Source organism: Erinaceus europaeus, chromosome 2, assembly GCF_950295315.1.
Source record: "Erinaceus europaeus chromosome 2, mEriEur2.1, whole genome shotgun sequence".
NCBI classification, from domain to species: domain Eukaryota; kingdom Metazoa; phylum Chordata; class Mammalia; order Eulipotyphla; family Erinaceidae; genus Erinaceus; species Erinaceus europaeus.
The window spans coordinates 43,636,421-43,660,989 of record NC_080163.1 but is presented as its reverse complement, the minus strand read 5'-3'; the positions used below and the strand labels follow the sequence as shown (position 1 = coordinate 43,660,989).

Sequence of the window (24,569 nt, the reverse complement as noted above, 5' to 3'; positions counted from 1 at the left end):
CTTAGTATGTGTAGCCAGTGGCAAATCTGTGTGAACAGAAACCCAAGGGCATTGACAAGTCATGTGGGCGTTCAGTACCATGAGATTAGCGAGTTTCTGATAGCCTTTGGTGGTGGCTTCTTTCCCCTGAAGACCTCATTCTGTGCTGCTCTTAAGTCTATTTCACAGTGTCTTCTTGAATTGTTAGTACTAAAATAGAAAATGATGCCAATTTTCACCATATTGTGCTTATCCAAGCTTATTCTGTTTTGAGGACATGCTCCACAGGTTTCTATCAGATTGTCATATAAATTGGTGATCTCACAGAGTTAGGAATTACTGGCTAGGGAAAGAATGAGATTATTCATTAAGTCTAATCTTAGAAGATTCTTCGCTGGGCCCTATTGGATGAATCACTTGCCACACTGTTGCCTAGAGCTACAATATCTCTGTGCTCTAAATCCAGGAATAGGACCTCTGACTTGTCCCAGAGGGTTCTTCCATTACTACCTGATTTCAGTGTATAGTTGTATTCAAGTAACAGGGTTTCTTCTTGATGTTAATCATGGCCATCTCTATTGGTTTTAGTATATACCCTTGTCTGTCTTTATAAGATGTCTCTCTCATTAAGCTGCCACCAGGGTTATCACTGGGGCTTGATGCCTGCAAAATGAATCCATTACTCTAGGTGGCCTTTTTTCCCTTCTCTCTGTCTCTCTCTCTCTCTCTTCGAGACAAGTTGAAAGGGTAGGAGAAGATAGGAATAGAGCAAGGAAGACACCTGAAACACTGTTTCATGCTTGTGGAGCTTCCCCCTGCAGGTGGTCACTAGAGGCTTGAACCCTGGCCCTTGCTTAAGGTAGCATGTGTGTTTTACTAGGTTTTTATACTGGTTTTACCAGTGTGTTTTACCACTGCATAGTCCCAGATCATCTCTTTTTAACCCCACAACACCCAGTTCTTTGACTCATTCTGTGTTTGATGGTATGAAAGTCACACTATACTCAAGCATTGAGTATTTAACATAACATACTTGGTATAGTGATCGATTGGTTGAGCCAGGGTCAGGGCCGTTTAATTACTCCATTCATTTCACAAAAGACCTATGAAGTGTCTATGTACTAGGCAGTGGGGATATAGCAGGCAGTAGAACAGGCAAGATGCCATTCTTATTGAGTTTGGCAGGCAGAAAGACCAGTAAGTAATCAACCAAGTGAGATCATTACAAATTATTATAAAGCCTAGGGAAGAAATAAGCCAGGTGATAAGCTCCTGGGAGAGGATGATTTGGGAAAGCTTCATCAAGATGAAATTTGAACTGAGACCTGGGAACTAGGATCCTGAGGGATTCTTAACTATGCTGAGAGTAAGTTTGGGGTTAGACCATTTCAGCTTTGCTTTGTCAAGGGGGAAAAAACACTATTAAGTTTGAGAAACAGGAGAAACCATCAGGGTAATTAGAGTATAGGAGAAGGAAAGAGTCTGATACTAGATAAACTGGATAGGTGTGAAGGTTGCTAGATCATGTAGCATTGGAGGAGTATGTTGAGTATTCTTCACTTAATTAGAAAGATAGTGGAGAGCAATTGGAGAATTTGGGCTGGGAGAGTGATTAAATGTACTGTGGTTTAGAAGGAGCACTCTAGTTGCTGTGTGTATGGAAAGAGGTGACAGTAAACTAAAGAAGCAGCACAGTGACAATTAGAATGTCATTCCAGTAGATCAGGCAAGATATATGGCAGCTCAGTCTGAAGTGTTACAATAGTGACTGCTGTCTTTGGAGATGTAATTTTCCACATTCAAATTAAACTTGCAGATTTAATTTGCCTGTTGGTATTGCCAATAGGACTTTATTATGTAGATAATAAAGGTCAGGGGAAGGTAAGGGAAGGATTCAGGATAAACCTTCATTTTGGGATTTGTGCAACTAGGTGTTTGGAGGTGCCATTTTATTAAAATAGGAAATATTGGCAAAGAGACAGGTTATGGAGAGGAAAATCAAAACCTGTGTTTTAGATGCAATAAAGTTAAGGTACCTGAGAGCCTTATTATATATTGGGTTGTTGGAAAAGTCATGCTAACATTTTTGCATAGAAAAACATGGGGATGGGAAGGCAGTGGCGCACCTGGTTAATTGTACATATTACCATGTGCAAGGACCCGGCTTAGAGCACCCACTCCCAACCTTCAGGGGGGCACTTCGTGTACAGTGAAGCAGGTCTGCAAGTATCATTCTTTCTCTCTCCCTCTCTGTCTTCCCCCTCTCAATTTCTCTCTGTACTATCAAGTATAATAAAAATAAAGGAAAAAAAATAAAAGGCTTCTGGGAGCAGTTAACCCCAGTGATTACTTGATAGCAATGAAAAAAACAAAAACCGTAGGAAGCCTAGTTGGTACTCAGGAGAAGTTTGGGCTGAAAATGTGAAACTGGGCATTGCTGCTTTATTTTGAAAGAACTGCAAAGAGAGCATAGATATGGAGGAGATAGATTGTCCAGAATTAAATTCTGAAGTTTTGTATACTGCTTATAGAGTTCAGGTAGGAGATGAGGAAGCAGCAGAAGAATTAGAGAAGGAATGAGGAAGTGGAAGAAGAGTGTGGTAACAAGAAGGTAGGTCAAGAGTGTCAGAAGCAAGGGTGAACTGTAGAAATGGCTGCAGAGTGGTTGGGAGGTAAAACATTAAGGAAGAGGCCACTGGATTTAGCCATCAGTTGTTAGTGATTAGTGTGCAGGTTTAGTAGATTCATGAGAACAGAACCTGTACTAGGATAAATAGCTAGTAAATGAAAACAATGTTTTGATGAAGTTTTACTCCAAGTGGGAACTGGGAAGTAACATGATGATCAGAAACTGTAGCATCAAAAGAGTTCTGTATGCTGATGGAATAGTCCAATCAAAGGGAGAAATCAGTGATGCAGGAAGTGGGGAGTGTTATAATTATGGGAGCTGTGGCTTTTGAAAAGGCATGGGGGACCAGGAGTATAAATGTATAAACAGGAACACTGTCAGCCATTGTGATAAATGGAAAAGGAGAGTACATAGATCTAGGTTGGTTTATAGAGCTGATGGTGGGAAGATGGAGTGTTTGATGATGATATCTATTTTTGTCATTGAAGAATGAAGTTAGACTACCAGGAAGGCTGAGTGTTTATGATCATATAGGCACCCAGGTACACATTTGTGCGTGTAGTTGAATTTGAATAGGTGATGATGGATGGCCTGCGAGAGTGGGACTTTCAGCAGGAAACAGATTAAAGACATAATGGGATTAATTCTGACCAAGCTGTGGAGGAGTTTGGAGATAATCTGATCAAGCTATGGCCTTGAATAGTGATGCTTCTGACTTACTATGATGTCGCTTAAGATTTTTATTTGCAAGGCCAGGCGGTGATGCACCTGGCTAAGCACACATGTTACAGTGTGTAAGGACCTGGGTTCAAGCGAGGGAAAAAGCTTCACAAGTGATGAAGTAGAGCTGCAGGTGTCTCTCTGTCTCTTTCCCTCACTATCACCCCTTCCCGTCACAATTTCTCTCTGTCTCTGTCTAATATAAATAAATATATAAATAAAATAAAGATTTTATGTGCTACTGGGAAATGAATTCCCTTATGTGATGCTATTCAGTAACCTTGCAAGTTCAATTGAAAAAAAAAAATTTCTTAAAGAGGTGAGACATCACAGTACTCCTCTAGTGTACATAGGATTACCCTAGTGCCTGCCAACCACAGTGCTCCATGTGATGTCACGAGTCAAGTGTCTTTCTTTCTTTCTTTCTTTCTCTCTCTCTCTCTCTCTCTCTCTCTTTCCTTCCTTCCTTCCTTCCTTCCTTCCTTCCTTCCTTCCTTCCTTCCTTCCTTCCTTTCTTTCTTTCCCTCTAGGGTTATCACTAGGGCTCGGTGCCTACACTGGTCCTGGAGGCTATTTTTCCCCCTTTTTTGCCCTTGTTATTTATCATTGTTATTATTGTTGTTGTTGTTGTTGGATAGGACAGAGAGAAGTCAAGAGAGGAGGGGAAGACAGAGGGGAAAAGAAAGACAGACACCTGCAGACCTGCTTTACCACTTGTGAAGCAACCTCCCTGCAAGTGGGGAGCTGGGGACTCAAACTGGGATCCTTGTGCTTCATGCATGTGCACTTAACCCGCTGCATTACCACCCACCCCCCCGAATGAGTTTTCTTCTTAATTTTTTTATGATGTGAAAGCAATACATATTTACTAAAAACTTTATTTTGAATTATGATCTTTTCCTGGGCTAGTGATAAGGTTTCTATGGTGCTGAGCAGTCTCCCACTCAGTCTTGTGATCACAGGACAGGGAACTTAAACTCTACAGTGTTCTGTGTTGCCAGCATGTTTTTTGTTTGTTTGTTTGTTGTATATTGTATTTTGTGTGTTTTACCTTCCAGGTCAGCCTTTTCATTGTTAGTATAGTATTCATTTAAGTTACATGAGATTTTGATAAAATAGGCTTTGTGTTAGGTGACTTTGCCCAACTGTGACTAATATGAGTGTTCTGGGCATGTTTAAATTAGACTAGGTGAAATTATGTTTAATAGGTTAGGTGCAATAAACTCATTTGAAAAGTTAATGTGGTGATGGTGGTGGTGATGATGATGATGAGGAGGTGGAGGAGGTGTGGTGCTGGAGGAAGAGGAGGAGGAGGATGTGCAGCTGGGACTGACACACACATGATCTCACCATCCCAAGCCACCCTTCCTTCCTTCCTATCTTCCTTCCTTCCTTCCTTCCTTCCTTCCTTCCTTCCTTCCTTCCTTTCTTTCTTTCTTTCTTTCCTTCTTTCTTTCTTTCTCTTTCTCCTCCTTTTTAGGTTTATTTTATTTATCCCATGAGATGCGGGGGCAGGGGTAGAGAGAGCATCCAGAGCAGCACTCTGGTGTACGCGATGGTGGGGATTAAATTTGAGACTTCATGCTTACAAGTTCACAACTCTACCTCTGTGCCACCTCCTGGGCCACATCCAAGAGTCATTTAGAAGTAAATTTATATATTTATTAATGAGCGAGAGGGAGAGACAATTATTCCATGTCTTTGGAACATGCCAAGGATTGAACTTGAAACCTCATGCTTGAGAGTCCAATGCTTATCCACTGCACCATTAACCAAGAGCTGTTTTAAAGAGTTTACCACAGATACTACATGTGTGCTGTGTACCACTGCAGGCTCAGTTCATGAGAGTCAAGTACACTCACACACTCTCACCTCCAGATACTTGCATCACTGTGCATTTGGAACCTATGGGGTAATATACATTTTTAAATTAGTGATTTAATAATGATTGACAAGATTGTAAAGTAAGAGGGGTACAGTTCCCACCACCAGAGTTCCACATCCCATCCTCCTACATTGGAAGTTTCCCTATTCTTTTTTTTTTTTTTTTTTTACCCCAGGGTTACCGCTGGGGCTCAGTGCCTGCACTACAAATCCACTGCTCCTGGAGGCCATCTTTTTTTTCCATTGTTGTTGTTATTGTTGTTGGATAGGACAGAGAAATTGAGAGAGGAGGGGAAGACAGGAGAGAAAGACACATACAGACCTGCTTCACCACTTGTGAAACGACTCCCCCTGCAGGTGGAGAGCTTGTGGCTCAAACCTGAGTCCTTGAGCTTTGCTCTATGTGCACTTAACCTGGTGCACTACCACCTGGCCCCCAGTTTCCTTGTCCTTTATCCCTCTGGAAGTATGGCCCAAAGATATTTATGGGGAGCAGAAGGTGGAAGGTTTGGCTTCTGTAATTGCTTCTCTGCTGGACATGGGCATTCACAGGTCAGTCCATACTCCCAGCCTGTTTTTATCTTTCCCTAGATAAAAGTTAGAGAGGAGGGTTTCCAGGACACATTGGTGAGGTTTTCTGCCCAGGGAAGTCAGGTTGGCATCATGGTAGCATCTGTAACTTGGTGGCTGGAAAACACTAAGATATAAAACAGAACAAATTGTTTAATAATCAGGAACCTAAAGTTAAGAATAGAGCAGATGAGATGTGGGGTCTTCATGTTGGAAGAAGGTAGGAAGTCTGTTTTAGGTATATTCTAAAGGACTTAACTAATTTTTGCCTGTGCCTAGCAGCTAACATGAAGGTAGGCTAAGAGTATTATCTGGGAAGATGGTATCAGAGTTGAGGATAGGACTAGAAAGCTGGATCAGGGCAGAGAGAAGCTCCCAATATGTGAAAAATATATAAATATCATTAACTGTGAACCCCATCTATTTGGCCTAGGGCCCATGTCTATTCATATTTAGCACAGGAGCCTGTGTAACCTCTGCATCCTTGTCAGTCTGAGCTCACATTCCATGGTCACAGTTAAGAACATTGTAGGCTGCAGCCATTTCAGGACAAGTCTTCCTCGAGTGGCAGAGTATGTTGACCCAACCTCCGTTCAGAGAGTGGGGGCAGTTTCTTTCACTGTTGTTCTATATTGAGAACAAGGTCCTGTAGAGACCCACAAGAAGGTTTATGATGTTGTTCCTGATGGAGCTGACCAGTGATGGTGGAGAGGATCTGTTAGAGATCTAGGCCCATCATATCTATGTGAGGATCCAAGGATTCCCTGACTGGTGCCCCAGATAATGGGATGACCAGTCCACTTTCTCATTCAGATAGTCATGGAGAGAGGGAAGGACACCACAACACCAAAGCTCCCTCTGTTGCCACAGCACCTCTCATTTGGTGCCATGGCCCAAATATGAGTCATGCATATAGCAGTGCAAGTACCCTACTTGCTGAGCTATCTCCCTTACCCAAATGCTTTTTTATTGGGGGGATTAATGGTTTACTGTAAATACAGTTGTTGATACATGTGTGAAAATTCCCAGTTTTCTGCAGAACATTTTCACCCCCAGCCTAGGTCCTCCTCCATCATCTTGTACCAGGACCTGCCCCCCCACCCCACCAGAGACCTTTACTTTGGTGCAATACACCAAACCCAGTCCAAATTCTACTTTGTATTTTCCCTGTTCTTATTTCTCAACATAGTTTAAACTTACACTATTTTCAACTTGACCAGCATGTAGGACTATCTGTCCTTAGCATCCTCTTAGAGAGGAGGGGCATGGCAGTGGTATCCTCATGTTCCTGGCAGTAGGTGATGCTTTACAGGAAGAGGGATTCTCTTTCTGCCTTGTAGGAATGTGGTAGCAATTTGAATGAAACACTACCTATAAGAGACTAGCACAGAGTCTAATAAATGGTAGTGATTACCCATTCTTAGTTTAGGAAGACTAAGTTTTAGAGAGCACAGGTTATCCTTCCACCCCCAGGGTCCTAACAGGTCTCTAGAATGAGTAAAAGGCTGAATGAGCAAATTTTGATGATTATACATTCTCTGTGAGAGCTGAGCCCTGCTGGGATCTTGTGCTGTGAGAAGGATGTGTTTATCTTGTCTGGACAGAACATTCCAGTAGTCCTCCACCCCTACCCTACCCCAGCCAAATCTCTGTTATCTCCTTTAACCCACCACAGCTATCCAGTCTTGTCAGGCACAGTTCACAGTCCATATGTATTAATTCTTATTCCTTATCACTTGAATACTTAACTCTATTCACTGATCTGAAACAAAGATAGTGGCAAAACTTTGCTGTCCTTCCAGTGGAGACTGTTTTGGCAGTCAAGATGAACAGTTGTGGCTCAGATTAGCTGGGGATAGGTGGTGGGGGTGGGGGAGTCATGTTGTGGAGTTGCCACTCTATATATAGTCTTTGCCAGGTTTCTGAGATTACATCTTTGTTGGCTCTTATCCTCCCTCTCCTTGGAGACAGGCTGTGGAAGGCAGTTGGCCTTGATTCTAGTCCTTGGTCTCTTAAACCCATACCACTGCCAGGTTGACTCATACTTCTTTGTCTTCTCTGTCCAGGGACTGTTCTTGTTGTTACCAGAGCCCTGCTCAGCTCTGGCTTATGGTGCTGCAGGGGACTGAACCTGGGATTTTGGAACCTCAGGCCTGAGAATCTCTTTGCATAACCATTATGCTATTTACCCCTGTGTAGGGACTGTTAAATGTGAGTTTTCCAAGCTGGTTTTGTGAAACAACCTAGTTTGTCAGGTCAGCTCACATACTTGGGGAGTTCAAGTCCCCATTGTTTCCTAGAAGAATATAAACAGAGTGAATTCCTTGTGTCTGTGCCCACTGCCCTCCAGGAACTCTGGCCTTGGTATATGCTGAGAGAGCAGCATTACACAATGGTCCAGATTTGTTTCTGCCTAACCAGCTGGCTCAGAGCTCCCTGCCCATCATAGGCCCTGTCTGCTCCATGCCCTTTCTTCCTCTTCCACGAAATGATTCCATTTTCAACTGTTTTTCCTCAACCAGCTTCCACATGAAATCACTATATTGACTGACCAAATGCAAAATAAAACAGTGCAGTTGGGACCTTGCTTAGCTTGCCTTACTAGTCACCCAGGGGAGTTACCTTTCTTGGGGATGATACATCTCTCCTGACTCTCAGGTTCTCTTTGAACAGGCTGAACATCAACACCAATACCTACACATCTCAGGACCTCAAAAGTGCACTGGCAAAATTCAAGGAGGGAGCAGACATGGAGAGTTTCAAGGAGGACAAGGTATGTGATATTCTTTCCAGGGAGGTATTACTGGCTACATGTTAGCCTTGAAGGGAATTACTCCTTCCTGAAATTTTGCAATAAACATGGCACAATAGTAGCAAGAAGTCAAATTACTAGCCCACCCTGGTAATGAGCAGTGGGCCCATTAACTTCTATGTCTCAGGTTCCTAACTGCAGATGTCTTCATACTTTTTGTTTCTCTCTCTTTAAACCTAGTTGTGTGGTGGCTTGAAAATATGGCATGGTGCATTTGGTCAGTGTAAACACAGTTCTGTAAGCATGCCATACTGTCAATTGAAAGTTAATTAAAAAAAAAAAAAAGGGCAGCAGGGGTAGGGGGTGATGGCAGGAGTGCATCAAGTCCATTAGTTTAAGTTAGTCAGACCTCCCCAGGATTCCTTGTTTGGTGTAAGATCTCTGTCTTGCTCAACAGGTTTTGTCTGTTTCTTTGATCTAGTCCATTTATTCATTTACTGTCATACAAACTGCTTAAGGGCTTATGCTTTCTCATGTCAGCTATTATTCACCTAAATCTTACAAATTACTCTATGGAAAAGTATGACCTTGTTAAAATTTGTATTCTGGGCAAAACTAAGTAGATTCATTTCTTCATGTTCCTTCTGCTATCGACTCCTGAGCAATCCCAACTAAAAATCCTGAATGTAACGCTGAAAGCAAATATGAGGAGACTCCAAAAAATAAAAATAAAAAAAGGGGGGGAAACTGACTAGAGATCTTGGAACTGAAGAAGTGATAAGGCTGTAAGTTTCTTGCATTTTCTTCTTGCCCTTTATGTATTCCAGAGTGGGCACTAGAGAATCCCACATCCTGGAAATATCAACAAGTAGAGATACAAAGAAAGTTACAAGAAATGCCTGTTCTTCCTAAAGGATTGAGCCTGTAGGAGAAAAAATTTTTGTGATGGTTCTTGTCTTATTTTAGCCAGAGACCACAGCAATAAGCCCCACCCTTAGTGAATGTGGAAACTGAAAAAGGAGGTAAATTTCTGCCCTCCTTGGTGGTAAAAAGCTTCTCTCTCCCTTTCTCAATCCCCTCTGCCTCCCCCACAACTTTAATGAGAGATGCATAGAGAGAGAAGGGACCAGAGCACTGCTCAGCTCTGGCTTATGGTGGTGCAAGGGATTAAACTTGGGACCTTGGAGCCTCAAACATGAAAATCTTTCACATAACCATTATACTATCCCCTTGGCCAGCAAACTGTATTTTCACTCTTTCATGACTGAACTCATATTCTCTCCCACTGGCATTGAAGTGTTATAATGCTATGCTCTCCTACTTTGACAAAGAACTATTTCTTTTCCCCTCATAGGTGTTATGCCAGCAGAGATCAAGTGTGGAACCATCTGAGACACACACAGAGAGAGAGAGGGAGAGGGAGAGGGAGGGAGGGGGGCAGGGGTGAGAAAGAGGGAGAGAGAGAGAGAGAGGGAGAGAGAGAAAGAGAGAGAGAGAGACTGTCTTTCATAAAAAAGATTTTCAAGGTAAAGGGGGTAGATAGCATAATGGTTATGCAATGAGACCCTGAGGCTCCAAGGGCTCCAAAGTCCCAGGTTCAATTCTCCGCATGGTTATTTCTGTTAAGGTTGCTCCAACAGAGGGAACTTGAGTGTATGCCACCTACCTAGTAGCACCAAGATGATTTTTCACTTCTACCTGAAGTGCTTTTAATGGAGATAAATGAGTCTGTATTCTACCCTCTACCAAATGACTAGGAGCCAATATGAAAAGCAGCATTCTACTTTTTACTCTGGGATAATCTAAGTGCGCTAAGTGAGGAGCCAGAACTTCTACTCCAGACTCAGAAACAACAAATCAGTGTTTCAGCTCCCCCAACAGCATGATGTCAGTAGACATCAAAAAAGGGTTTCCATGCCCAAAGTCCAGCATCCAGCAGTAGCAGGTGATATGCTCTTCCTCCTCCTTGTTAGAGATTCGTAGAACTTTTGAGTAATGGAAAAAGAGAGAAGCCCTGGACCTACTCCCCCAGTAACCCACATAATTAACATAAAGATTTGAAAACTGTGCCACCATGTCAAATATTGCACGCGTGTTTAGATTTGCTCGTATCAAAGGAAACAGCAAAATGACAATGCAAAAGTTGTCAGTGTAGTCACAGTCACACCAGAAGGCTAGTACCAGCATATTAAACCTAACTAGGTTGAATACCTACTAAAAAGATACAGTACAAACCAATGCCTGTAACAAAAGTAGCTCAAAATATATCACTCATCAGGATTGGGGACATGGCTAGATGTGTTAGGGCACAATTTAGCATGCCTGAGACCCTGGAGATTCCAGATTAAACCCCCAGCAACACCATAAGTCAGAGTTGAGTGGTGCTCTTGATCCCCTTCCCTGCTCACAAAAATAAATAAATAAATAAAAGCATTTTTTAATTACTCATCCTACTAAGAATCAAGAAAATTACAACTTGAATTAGGAAATACAATTAAATAGCTGCCAACTGTGAGATGATTCAAAAGTTGGAATTATCTAAGAAGGATTTTAAATCCTTTTTCATAAAATCCTTTATCAAAAAACCTCAACAAAGAAAATGATGTAAAAAAGAACCAATGGGGCCAGGTGGTGGTACACCTGGTTAAGTGCTCACATTACAGTGCAGAAGGACCCAGGTTCAAGCCCCTGGTCCCCATCTGCAGGGGGAAAGCTTCACGAGTGATGAAGCAGGGCTGCAGGTCTCTCTCCTCTCTTTCTTCTATCTCTCCCTCCCCTCTCAATTTCTCTATCCAATAAAAAATAAAATAAATCATAAATATTATTTTTAAAAACCATGGAATTTTAGAACTTAAAAAATACAGCCAATAAAAATATTTTTTATTTTGTTTGTTTGGGTTTTTATGGTTTTTTTTTTTTTTCCTCCAGGGTTATCACTGGGGCTCGGTGTCTACACTACAAATCCACTGCTCCTGGAAGCCCTTTTTAAAATTTTTTTGACTAGGACAGAGAGAAATTAAAAAGGACAGGAAGGTGGAGAAAGAAAGATAGATACCTACAGACCTGCTTCACCACTTGTGAAGCGACCCCCCTGCAGGTGGGCAGCCAGAGCCTTGAGCTGGGATGCTAGATTGAGTCCTTACCCTTCACACTACGTGTGCTTAACTGGGTGGGGCACCTGGTTGAACACACAGGTTACAATGTACAAGGACCCAGGTTTGAGTCCCTGGTCTCCACCTGCATGGGGAAAGCTTCAAGAGTGGTGAAGCAGGGTTGTAGGTATCTCTCTGTCTCCCTCCCTCTCTACCTGTCCCTTCCCTCTCAACCTCTGGCTGTCTTTATCCAATAAATAAATAATAAAAACAATAAAATAATTTTTAAAAATAAACATTAAAATTTTTAAGTACTGAGTAAGGTTGATATCAGAATAGATATTAAAGAGAAAAGAATGAGTGGATATTTGAAGACATAAAAATCTAAATAACAGAGAAAATAGATTGGAAAAAATGGACATGTAGGGTACTGTAGAACTGTAACAAATATATAACATGGTACCATTATGGAAGTTTCAGGAGGAGAAGAGAAGGAACATGAGACTGAAAACTCAAGAAATAAAAATTAAAAAAAAAAAAAAATTTGTTGAAAGACATAAATCCATTGATCCATGAAGTTTAGGGGTCCACAAATAGGATAAACCCAGAGGAATCAACAGCATGACATATCACAGTTAAACTTTTGAAGATAAAAGGCAGTGAAAATTCTTAATGCAATTAGAAAATAAAAACACTATTGGGAACAATAAGTGAAGGACAGTGAGTTTTTCATCAGAAACCACAGAAGCCAAAAGTATGTAAAACAATGTTTTTCAAGTGCTGAGCAAAAAAATAACCCTGCCCCTCAGCTCTAGAGGAATGAAAATGTCCTTCAGGAGTTTTGAGAGAGAAATGAAGACATTCTCAAAAGAAAATCGAAAGAATTTGTTATCAAAAGAATGACTAAAGGACATTATCCAAACAGGAAATAATAACTAAAGAAAGTTGCAACATCAGATAAAGAAAGTGAATGTAAGTGGAGAATATACTAGTCTATACTCTTGAATTTTAAAAATTCTTGGATAGTTAAAACAAAAATTATGATATCATCTGTATCCTCATATACTTTTAAAATATTTTATTTATTTGTTGGATAAAGGCAGAAATCAAGAAGCATGGGGAAGATAGTAAGGGAGGGAGACAGAGAGATACCTGTAGACCTACTTCACCACTTGCAAAGCTTTCCCCTTACAGGTGGGGACTGGGGGCTTGGTCCTTGTGCATTGTAGCATGTGCAGTCATCCAGGTGTGCTACCCATCTGGTGCATTGTAGCATGTGCAGTCATCCAGGTGTGCTACCCGTCTGCCATATACTCCTTTTTAATGTGACTCTGAAGAATATACTTGGCTTCGAGTATGTGCAACATAGTTGAGTTAGTACCCAGTTTTTTATTGAGAGACATCATTTTACTGCTTTACCATCCAGGTATCATCCATGGTATTTCTATGTGGTGCTGGTACTCAAACCCAGGGTATATGTGCCCTACTGTGTGAACATAAGAAGGCACATAGGAAGACATGAACCTTACTGAGTGAACTATCGCCAGGCCTTCTCCACCTACTTTCAATATTTCAGTATGAATTTCACTTACCAGCATGACAATTTTTTTTTATTTTGGGCTATTCCATCTTTGTTGGGCCATTCTCTTTTGATTATCCATTTTTATTGCATGCTATATGGGGGTAAGGAAAATGTGCATCTTGGTATCTTTGTCTGAACTGAATATTGGTTATATAGTGATCAACTACTGATGGGCTTTGAAAAAAATGATGTGATCAGTAATTGATTATGATGGACATATGTAGTGATTTATGGGCTGAAGAACTAGCAGGGAAGTTGATATTTATGCAATTAGAGTTAATATAGCATGGCAGATGAAATTTAAGTTTTAAGAGATTGGTGTTAGTTGAATTATGGTATTTGAAATTGTTTTACAGATGCATGTGAAACACAGACTGCCTGTCTGACTAAATACTGATTATCTGGAAAATATAAAAAAGTCTCAAAACCTTATAGTAAAAAAACAAAACAATAGTCTAGTTAGAAAATGAGCAAAGGAAACAGACTCCACCAAAGAGGATATATGGTTGGTAAATAGGTTTAACATCTTTGACCTGTAGAAAAATCCAGATTACTCATAATGAGATAGCACTCTGTAACCATTAGAATACCCAAAATAAAAAATGATGATAATGCTGAATACTCGTGAGGGTGTAGAAAAAACTGGATCTTTCATACAGTTTTGAAGAGAATGGAAAATAGTTGGGTTATTTCTTTAAAAAAAAAAATTGTTGTCATTTAGTCTGCCAATTGTACTTTGGAGTATTTATCCCAGAGAAATAAAACCTATATTTAGAGGAGAATCTGTGTACAAATGTCCATGTAGTTTTATTCATATTAGCCCACATATGGAAAAAAATTCAAATGTTCTTCCAAATATTTATTTGGAATAAGTTAGTATTAAATAGAAGTAAACTACTGGTGAGGGAATAGCTCAACTGGCAGAAATGATTTGCATACCTGAGATTACTGTTTTGATCCCTGAAGCTGCAGGTACCAGAGTGGTGCTCTGGTATTCCCCCCAAACCCCCGTGAAACTCTCTCACATATGTAGTAAATGAATCTAAAAAATAAAAATATTGATATTTTAACTGACTTGTATATTTCTTTTTAAAAAATATTTATTTATTCCCTTTTGCTGCCCTTGTTGTTTTACTGTTATAGTTATTATTGTTATTGATGTCATCATTGTTGGATAGGACAGAGAGAAATGGAGGGAGGAGGGGAAGACAGAGGTGGAGAGGGAGAAAAAGACAGACACCTGCAGACCTGCTTCTCCGCTTGTGAAGCGACTTCCCTGCAGGTAGGGAGCCAGGGGCTCGAACTGGGATCCTTATGCCGGTCCTTTGCACCACCTGTGCTTAACCCACTGCACTAGCACCCGACTCCCCTGATTTGTATAGTTCTAAAGTGCATTGTTTAGCTTAAAAAAGTCTATTCCCAAAGGTTACACATGTATATGATTTCCATTATATAACAATATTATTCAACTATCAGAATTATAGAGGAAGAACTAATTAGTGGGTGCTAGCAATTAGGGATAGGAGGAAAGAGATGTAGCAAAAGGGGTAGTTCAGTGGAGATGTTTGGTGGTCATGGAACAGTTTGTTTACATGATCTGGTCATTGGATGAGTCTATATGTTGAACAAAATCACATGTAATGATACCCCTAATCACCTATACCTTCAAATGAGTATATTGATCACTGAGGAAATCTAAACCAGACTTTTAGTCATTAGTGCTTTACCTACATCATTTGCCATTGTGGGAAGTTGAATAAAGGATTTAATGATACTCTCTTTTAAAAATTTTTTTTATTATCTTTACTTATTTGATAGAGACAGCCAGAAATTGAGATGGAATGGGGTGATAGGGAGAGAGACAGACACCTGCTGCCCAACTTCACCACTTGCAAAGCTTTCCCCCTGCATATGGGGACCAGGGGCTCAAACCCAGGTCCTTGCACATTGTAAGATGTGCATTCAACCAGGTGCACCACCACCTGGCCCCTAATGGTATTCTCTATACCATTTTTATAGTTTCCTGTTAATTGGTAATCATTGAGAAAATTTTCTTTTAATAAAGCTTCCTTGAGAGTCAGACACCTATCACTTGGTTGAGGCAGAGGTGATGTTTTTTTTAAATCCTGCTCACCTACCTGTCATCCATCCCATGGTTGTGTGCAGTGACTCAGCTTTCCCAGATTTCCTTGGCTGTCCTCTGGCTGTCATCCAGAGTCCTCTGGCTGGGTGCAAGGAGTGCTTTCATCGTTGTTTTAGCCCAAAGAAGCAGAATATGGCTTCCTGTTTATGTGATTGCTCTGCTAGGAGCTTGGTCTTTTTTAAGAGAGGCTGATTCATTTCTTTGGTTTGTGTTTCTATGGAGAGCTTGTAACTGGGGAGAAAACCCATAGGTAATAGAAGAGCAATTTTGAGCTGACAGCTGCTCATCATCATTCTGCTTTTATAAATATTCGTGCCTTTTAATTTTTCTTGGAAGAGAGCAACATGAACCATTTTGACCTCTCAGACTGTCTTCATAAGCACTATCCTCTAAAATTGGGGAGACAACAAGGATTGCCACATGTATAAAATATCTAATTAAAGTCTTTTATTCACCTTCAATATGACTTCATTTAAAATATCTCTGGGGGGGTGGGGCGGGACTGAGGAAATTGTTGGAGACTTGAGTGTAGTACATACAGTAATTTAGCCACTTCAAACAGTTGAACAAATTGTACACCTGTAGTTAGATTGACAGTAGTGACAGCGATTTAATTTTCATCAGCAAATTGCTCCTGCTCTGACAGCTTTTCATCCATAGTTTCCTATGTCCAGATTTCCCTAAAATCTTGCTGATGGGGCAGAGCCAAGTCAATATAATATAGGATTATAGCAGATAGAGGACCAGTATTTTTATTATTCCTCCTCAGATCTTAGCCTTCTCATGGAGGCAGGGAGTGAAGGTGAGCTTGAGTTATAACTTGAGAAATAACTCCTGACCTAGGTGTTTGTAAAAAGATTTTCTATTCTTCCTGAACATTGGAAGTTGGACTAGAATAAGCAAATATTTAAAAGCTTGAGTGTATATTTGGAGTAGAGAACTTAATGAGTAGATTGTGATGACTCTGTTCTCTGGACATCTTAGAGAACATGGACATTTTTTATAGTACCCACTAAACAAAAAGGTTGAGGCCTGGAGCAATAGTTCTTTGAGAATGCTGTTCATGGTAGATGATGTAACTATTGGGGAGAGGTCTCTAATAGTTTGGGTTAATTATTTCTTTGCTGCTCTCCACAGGAAAGGCAGGCCAAAGTTAAACAGCTGTTTCGTCCCATTGAGGAACTGAAGAAGGACTTTGCAGAGCTGAATGTTGTCATTGAGACTGACATGCAGATCATGGTACGGCTCATCAACAAGTTCAATAGTTCCAGTTCCAGCCTGGAAGAGAAGATTGCTGCACTCTTTGACCTTGAATATTATGTCCACCAGGTATTATATATTTTTTTGTCTATAAGTTTGACTTTTTATATTTATTTATTTATTTATTTATTTATTTATTTTTGCCTCCAAGACTATCACTGGGGCTTGGTGTCTGCACTATGAATCCTCTGCTCCTAGAGGCCATTTTTCCCATTTTTGTTGCTCTTGTTCTTATTGTTGTATTATTATTGTTGTTATTGCTGTTGCTGTTGGATAGGACAGAGAGAAATTGAGAGAGATGGGGAAAACAGAGAAGGGAAAAGAAAGATAAACACCTGCAGACCTGCTTCATCATTTGTGAAATGACCCCTCTGTAGGCAGGGAGCTAGGGGCTTGCACCGTGATCCTTGTGCCAGTCTTTGTGCTTCGTGCCCAAAGCACATATGTGCTTAACCCACTGCACTATCACCCGGCCCCCGTAAGTTTGACTTTTTAACAAATGGCTTGAAGTATATCTCCCCTCTGCCCTAAGTTGTAAGAAAATAACATCAGCAATTTTAATTTTCTTAGTGCATTGCAGTGTTTTTAATCAAGGCCAATGCCAATTTTAATAAAATATATTCTTAGAAGTGAGAGGTAACCTCTTACATCTTGAGTATTAAACCTCTTTTATTTATTATTTTTAACACTGGAATTATACTAACGTTGCTGTTGAAATAGAGTTAGAGAGAGTTGGGCGGTAGCGCAGTGGGTTAAGTGCAGGTGGCACAAAGCTCAAGGACCGGTATAAGGATCCCAGTTCAAGCCCCCAGCTCCCCACCTGCAGGGGGTTCACTTCACAGGTGGAGAAGCAGGTCTGCAGGTGTATATCTCCCCCCGCCCCCGTCTTCCCCTCCTCTCTCCATTTCTCTCTGTTCTATCCAACAACGATGACATCAGTAACTACAACAACACTAAAAAACAACAAGGGCAACAAAAGGGAAAATAAATAAAATAAATAAATATTAGGAAGTCCAGCGGTAGTGCGGTAGCGGGTTAAGTGCACGTGGCACAAGGACCAGAGTAAGGATTCCAGTTCGAGCCCTGGACTCCCCAACTGCAGGGGAGTCACTTCACAGGTGGTGAAGCAGGTCTGCAGGTGTCTATCTTTCTCTCCCCCTCTCTGTCTTCCCCTCCTCCCTCCATTTCTCTCTGTCCTATCCAACAATGACATCAGTAACAACAATAATAACCACAACAATAAAACAACAAGGGTAACAAAAGGGAAAACAAATAAATATTAAAAAATAATAAATAAATATTTAAAAAAGAGGTAGAATTATACATGTCTTTGTTGCATGTAGCTTTTGGTTTTGAAAGAAATCGTCACTGATAAATAATTGAACAATTGAATGTTGAACAATGGACAAATTAACAGATTAATTTTTAAAAAATATTTATTATTTATTTATTTATTCCCTTTGTTGCCCTTGTTGTTTTATTGTTGTAGTTATTATTGTTGTCGTTGTTGGATAGGACAGAGAGAAATGGAGAGAGGAGGGGAAGACAGAGAGGAGGAGAGAAAGATAGACACCTGCAGACCTGCTTTACCGCCTGTGAAGCGACTCCCCTGCAGGTGGGGAGCCGGGGTTAGAACCAGGATCCTTATGCCGGTCCTTGTGCTTTGCGCCACCTGCGCTTAACCCGCTGCGCTACAGCCCGACTCCCAAATTAACAGATTAATAATGAGAGAGTTGAGGATTGCAATAAAGACCCCAGAGAGTAATCTAGAAGTAAAAACAAGGAAACTTAGCCTGTTGGCTACACATCTAAGGATATAACATTTAGGTTGAACATTAAAGGATGATTATGACTTAGCTAGATAGAGAGGACATAAGTAATAGCAAATTATGGCCTTTAGGACAAACCTGATTTATTGCCTACATTTGTTATTAAAAAAAAAAAAAAGGTTTAGTTGAACACAGCCACATTTCTGTATTGTTTTATTGCATTTAACTGGTTTTGTGCTACTGTGACAATTAGTAGTTGTGACAAAAGCCACATGGTTCACCAAGCTTAAAAATATTTATCAGGCCTTTTGGAAAAAGTTTGCCAAAGGCTGGGCATTAGCACACTCAGTAGAGCACACATTATAGTGCATAAGGACCTGGTTTCAAGCCCCTGGTCCCAACTTACACTGTGAGAAGGTTCATAATCAGTGAAGCAATGCTGTAGGTCTCTCTCTCTCTGTCTCTCTCTCTCTCTCCCCCCCTCCCTCTCTCTCCCTCTTCCCTCTCCTCTCCTCTCCTCTCTCCTCTTCTCTTTCCTCTCTCTATCTTTATCTGCCTGTCTACCTGTCTCTACCTATCTTTTCCCCACCCCATCCTTATCAATTATTCTATCTATATCCCAAAATAAAGAAAATAAAATATTTATAAAGCTTGCCAGGGCTTGGATCAGAGCAATCCAGGAAGAAGAAATAACATGTGCAAAGATTCTGAGGCAGAGAAGAGCTTAATGAGATTGAGGATTAGAAAAGGTGGGAGTGAGTGGAGGACTATGACCTGGGGTAAGTTGACATAGATAGTGAGAGGTTAAGGTATCAGAAGGTGGAATTGAGAATATCATCCTTTTTATGATTTAGCCTCCATCCTAAGGACATTTGGAGAAATTGAAGGAAGCAAGTACTACCTAACTTGTGCATATTTATAAGTTAATATTAATTGAGTATTATCATATATTAGGCTCATGGTCAAGTGCTTTGACTTCCACAGCTTCCTTGTAAGAACTATTACTCATCCAGTTTCATAGCTGAGGAAAACAAGGTACAGAAAGGTTATATGATTTATCCAGGTCACTCAGCTTGTGAGTGTTAGAGAGGCTGGGATCTGCCATATAGCCTGTCTGACTGCAAACTCTGCTCTTTTCTTAATTTTTTAAAATTATTATTATTTTTATTTTTTTTAAATTTCTTTGGGAATAAATGGTTTACATTCTACAGTAAATACAATAGTTTGTACATGCATAAAATCATTTCTCAGTTTGACACATAACAATACAATCCCCATTAGGTCCTCTGCCATCCTCTTTGGACCTGTGTCTCCAGACCCACCCACCCCAGAGTCTTTTACTTTGGTGCAATACACCAACTCCAGTTCAAGTTCTACTTGTGTTTTCTTTTCTGATCTTCTTTTGATTGTGTCACTGTCTGCTTTTGGTATCAGAGTGATGTTGGATTCATAGAAGCTGGAAAGGAGTATTCCAGTGTCTTCAATCTTCTGGAAGACTTTTAAAAGTAGAGGTATTAGTTCTTCCTTGAAGGTTTTGTAGAACTCATTTGTAAAACCATCTGGTCCAGGACTTTTATTCTTGGGAAGGTTTTTGATAACTCTTTCAATTTCATTAGCTGTGATGGGCCTGTTCATATTATCTAGTTCCTCTTTATTTAATTTTGAAAGTTTGTAGGTATCTAGGAAATTGTCCATTTCTTCCAGGTTCTCTAGCTTGCTGGTATATAGTTGTTCATAGAAGCCACACATGATATTGTTGAATTTCTGCAGTGTCTGTTGTGGTATCAGCTCTTTCATTTATGATCCAATTCATTTGGGTCTTCTCTCTTTTTTGTTCTGTGAGTCTGGCTAAAGATTTGTGGATTTTGTTCACTCTGTTGAAGAACCAACATTTACTTTCATTGATCTTTTGTATGCTTTCTTATTTTTAATGTTATTTATTTCTGCCCTAACTTTAGTTATTTCTGTCCCTCTGATTGCTTTAGGGTTCCTTTGTTCTTCTTCTTCTAGGTCTTTAAGAAGTGCAATTAGGATGTTTGTGCTTTTTCTTGTTTCCTAATGTGTGCTTGTATAGCTATGAACTTCCCTCTCAGTACTGCTTTAGCTGGTTCCAAATATTTTGATAGCTTGTGTCTTCATTTTCATTGAACTCTCGAAACATTTTGATTTCTTCCTTTATTTCCTCTTTGACCTAGTAGTTGTTAAGTAGTGTACTGTTGAGCTTCCACATTTTGGGACTGTTACTAATCTTTTGTTGATTGTTAAGTGTTAGTTTAATTCCACTGTGGTCTGAGAAGATGCTTGGGATGATTTCAATGCTCTTGAATTGGCTGATGCTGTCTTTGTGGCCTAACATATGGTCTATCCTTGAGAATGACCCATGTGGACTTGAGTAGATTGTGTATTCCAGTTTCTTGGGGTGAATGACTCTGAAAATGTCCAATAGTTCTAGTATATCTATCTCCTCATTTAGCTGCCTCATGTATTTATTGATTTTCTGCCTGAATGATCTATCAAGTTGAGAGAGTGGGGTGTTGAAGTCCCCTACTATGACTGTGTTGTTGTTAATATATTGCTGTAGCTCTTTCAGTAGATGTTTGATGTATTTAGATGGCTTCTCATTGGGTGCATAGATGTTAATAATTGTTAAATTCTCTTGGTTGACTGATCCCCTGAGCATTAAGTAGTGTCCATCCCTATCTTTTTAAATTTTATTTATTTTAAAGTCTATTGTGTCAGATAAAGGGCTGTTCCTGCCCTTTTTTGTGGGCCATTGGCTTGTATGATAGTTGTCCATCCTTTCACTTTGAGTCTATGTTTGTCTTGTTGAGTTAGGTGGGTATTGTTGGGTTGTATTTTCTGATCCATCTTCCTACTCTGTGCTTTATAATGGGTGAATTCAGGCCATTGACATTTATTGATATCATAGATTGAGGATGTTTTAATGCCATTCTTGTAGATTTCTAGAGTGTTCTGATATATGGTATATTTATGGTGGTCTGACTGTTTATAGGAGACCTTTCAGAACTTCTTTCATGGCAGGTTTGGTGATATTTGATTCTTTCAACTGTTGCTTGTCTGAGAAGGTTTTTATGCCTCCATCTAGTTGAATGATAGTCTAGCAGGATACAGTAGTCTTGGTTGAAAGCCTTACTGATTGAGCACTCGATAAATATCTTGCCATTCACATCTGGCCTGTAGGGTTTGTGTGGAGAAGTCTGCTGCTAATCTTATGGGTTTTCCTCTGTAGGTGACTCTTTGTTTTTCTCTTGCAGGCTTCAGGATCCTTTTTTAAATCCTTACTCCTTTGCTTTCTAAATATGATGTGTCTTGGTGTCTTTAAGTCTGGGTTAATTCTGTTTGGGACCCTCTGGGATTCCTGAACCTTTATGTCTTTGATGTTGTCTAGACTAGAGAAGTTCTCAGCTATTAGATCCTGAAGAATGCTTTCTTCCCCTCCCTTTCTTCCTCTGGTAAGCTAATAATGCATATATTACTTCTTTTGAAGTCATCCCATAGGTCTCTGTTGTTGTTTTCAATATCTCTTAATCTCTTTTTGATATCTCTTACTTCTTTCTTAAATGTCTCTAGTTCGTCCTTGATCTTGCTAATTCTGTCTTCAGCCTCATTGATTCTGTTTTCTCTCCCCTCTACTGTTTTCTGTAATTCATCTATTTTGTTACCCTGTTCTGATACTGTTTTAGCTTGTTCACCTAGTTGTGTTCTTAGCACAGCTATTTTAGCTTTCACCTCTCTATTACCCTTGAGATAATTAGTGTTTTTTTCCCAGAGTCTCATTTATTGTTTCTGCATTTCTGATGATAATTCTTTCAAACTCTTTACTCATTCCTGTGATTATTTCCTTAACTAGTGTTTGGATGTTGACCTCATTATTTTGTGCTTCAGCCTTTGTGGGCCTTTTAGCTAGACTCTTTTCCTGGTTCATTTCTCCAATATTTCTTCTTGTTGGTTTAACCACTTTATATATTATGTTATGACCTCCCTCTCTCAGTACTTTTCAAATTACTGATCACTCTTGCCTGAATTGACTTGTGTCTAAGTAAGGTACTTAAAGAGTTTACAGTTGTGGAAATTTACAGTTGTTTCAATATTATTTTAATCCTTGAGTTGGAGCAAAGTAGCTTTTTAAAAAAATTTTTTATTGGGGAATTAATGTTTTACATTCGACAGTAAGTACAATAGTTTGTACATGCCTGACATTTCCCATTTTTCCATATAACAATACAATCTCCACTAGGTCCTCTATCATCCTTCAAAGTCTTTCACTTTGGTGCAATATGCCAATTCCAGTTCAGGTTCTGCAAAGTAGCTTTTAAAGCCTCTTTTTTTCTTTTTCTTTCCTGAAGGCTGTGGGAGCCTGAGGGATTTTAAACTATATAGGCTTCTTAACTTAATCCCTCACTCCTGATCAAGAGATAAAGCAGGGTGGGGGAGAGATAATATAGTGGTTATGCAAATAGACTCTCACACCCCATGGATCCAAAGCTACAGGTTCGATTCAGTTTTCTACCAAGCTGGACAGCACTGCTGGGCCCTGTGAGTTTCTAAACAAGTCCTGTTTATAGTCTGTAGGTTCTGAGGCAATTATTCACTATGTTCTCATCAGGAGAACAATATGTAAAGGCTCCCCAGTATTCAGTCCCACCACTAGGCCACTACGATGTAGATCTTTTCCTGAGTTTCCTGCTTAGTTCTCTGTCCCCTCGTGTCAGGACCTGTACTGCTCCAGCCTCTGAGGGCAGTAGCAATGGAAACTCACAGTTGTATTTGGTGAGTCTTAGGGGAGTCCACTCCTCCCTTCAGCCATCTTATTGTTGGTAAAACAGACTAGAGGTGGTGCCTCAACTGATAAACTGTCAGACTTTTACCAGCCACTCAATCTCTCCTTAGGCTCCTCTCTGTCCATGAACTACATGTATTTGCACTCACTAGTGATTTGGTGTGTTCCTGAAGTCGTTCTAGTCCTGCATTGTTGTGGTCCCAGATGATCTCCTTTGGTATTCCTACTGCTCTTTTCATAGTTATACCTCACAGGATACTGATCCCATATGAATGATATTTAGAAGGGAATAGGTGGATCTGAGAAGGAACCAGGAAAAGTTATTTATTTATTTGATAAATAATGTGGTTACTGTGTCTCAGGTACTATTCTAGGCATTTAAGATGCTCTTATGAGCAAAATTGAAGCTTACTTCCTAGTGCATGCCAATAAACAACAAACATTATATGTTCAAGGAGATAAATAATATGAAAACAATAAAGTCTGAGTGGTGGTACACCTTGTTAAACACACATATCAAACAAAAGGACCCAAGTTCAATTCCTCCCTTCCCACCTGTGGGAGGAGGGATGCTTCAGTAGTGGTGAAGAATGTCTGCAGGTGTCTCTCTTTCTGTCTCCCTATATCCCCCTCCTGTCTCAGTTTCTCTCTGTTCTATCCAATAAAAGAAAAGGGAAAAATGGCCACCAGGAGTGGTAGATTCATAGTGCCAGCACTGAGCCCCAGCAATAACTCTGGGGCAATAAAAAGGGGGGGAAAAGGAAGAAAGAATAGAGAGCAATAAAAGTAGAGTTAGCACCCAGCCAGGCAGTAGTGCACTGGGTTAAGCGCACATGGTCTGAAGCACAAGGTCCAGCGGAAGAATCCCAGTTCAAGCCCCCAGCTCCCTGCCTACACCATGGTTGCCTCACAAGCAGTGAAGCAGGTCTGCGGGTGTCTTTCTCTTCTCCTCTCTGTCTTCCCCTCCTTTCTTGATTTCTCTCTGTCCTAAACAATAACAGCAATAATAATAACAAGGGCAACAAAAATGGCCTCCAGGAGCAGCAGATTCATAATGCAGGCACTGAGCCCCAGTGATAACCCTGAAGGCAAAAAAAAAAAAAAAAAAAAAAAAAAAGAGTAGCATAAAGGCTGAGAAAGAGGACCTTGGACAAGGAGAAACAGGAGGTACCATGGCCCTAAATTAGGACCATTCTAGAGTGTTTGGTGAAATGCAAGGAGGCCAGTGTGGTTGGAGCTAAGAGAAACACAAGAGAAGATGAAGCTGTAAGTGAAAATCAGAGTAAGATCAGGGGTGCTTACTAACCTTGGGGGGGGATGCAATCAGATACTACTGGAGAAAGATGATGGGATCTGACTTTCATTTATTTATTTTGCTTATCAGGGCT

The 24,569-nt window shown here is 40.2% G+C and overlaps 1 protein-coding gene across 2 annotated transcripts in view; it reads left to right on the top strand.

Moving 5' to 3' along the window:
• SIL1 (SIL1 nucleotide exchange factor) overlaps positions 1 to 24,569 on the top strand; it is a 315,958-nt gene that overhangs the window by 197,331 nt on the left and 94,058 nt on the right. For both annotated transcript variants that reach the window (XM_060178915.1, XM_060178910.1), the window contains 2 exons: positions 8,456 to 8,555; positions 16,489 to 16,680. In XM_060178915.1, the coding sequence (XP_060034898.1) occupies positions 8,456 to 8,555; positions 16,489 to 16,680 (292 nt within the window). The remainder of the gene's footprint in view (positions 1 to 8,455; positions 8,556 to 16,488; positions 16,681 to 24,569) is intronic.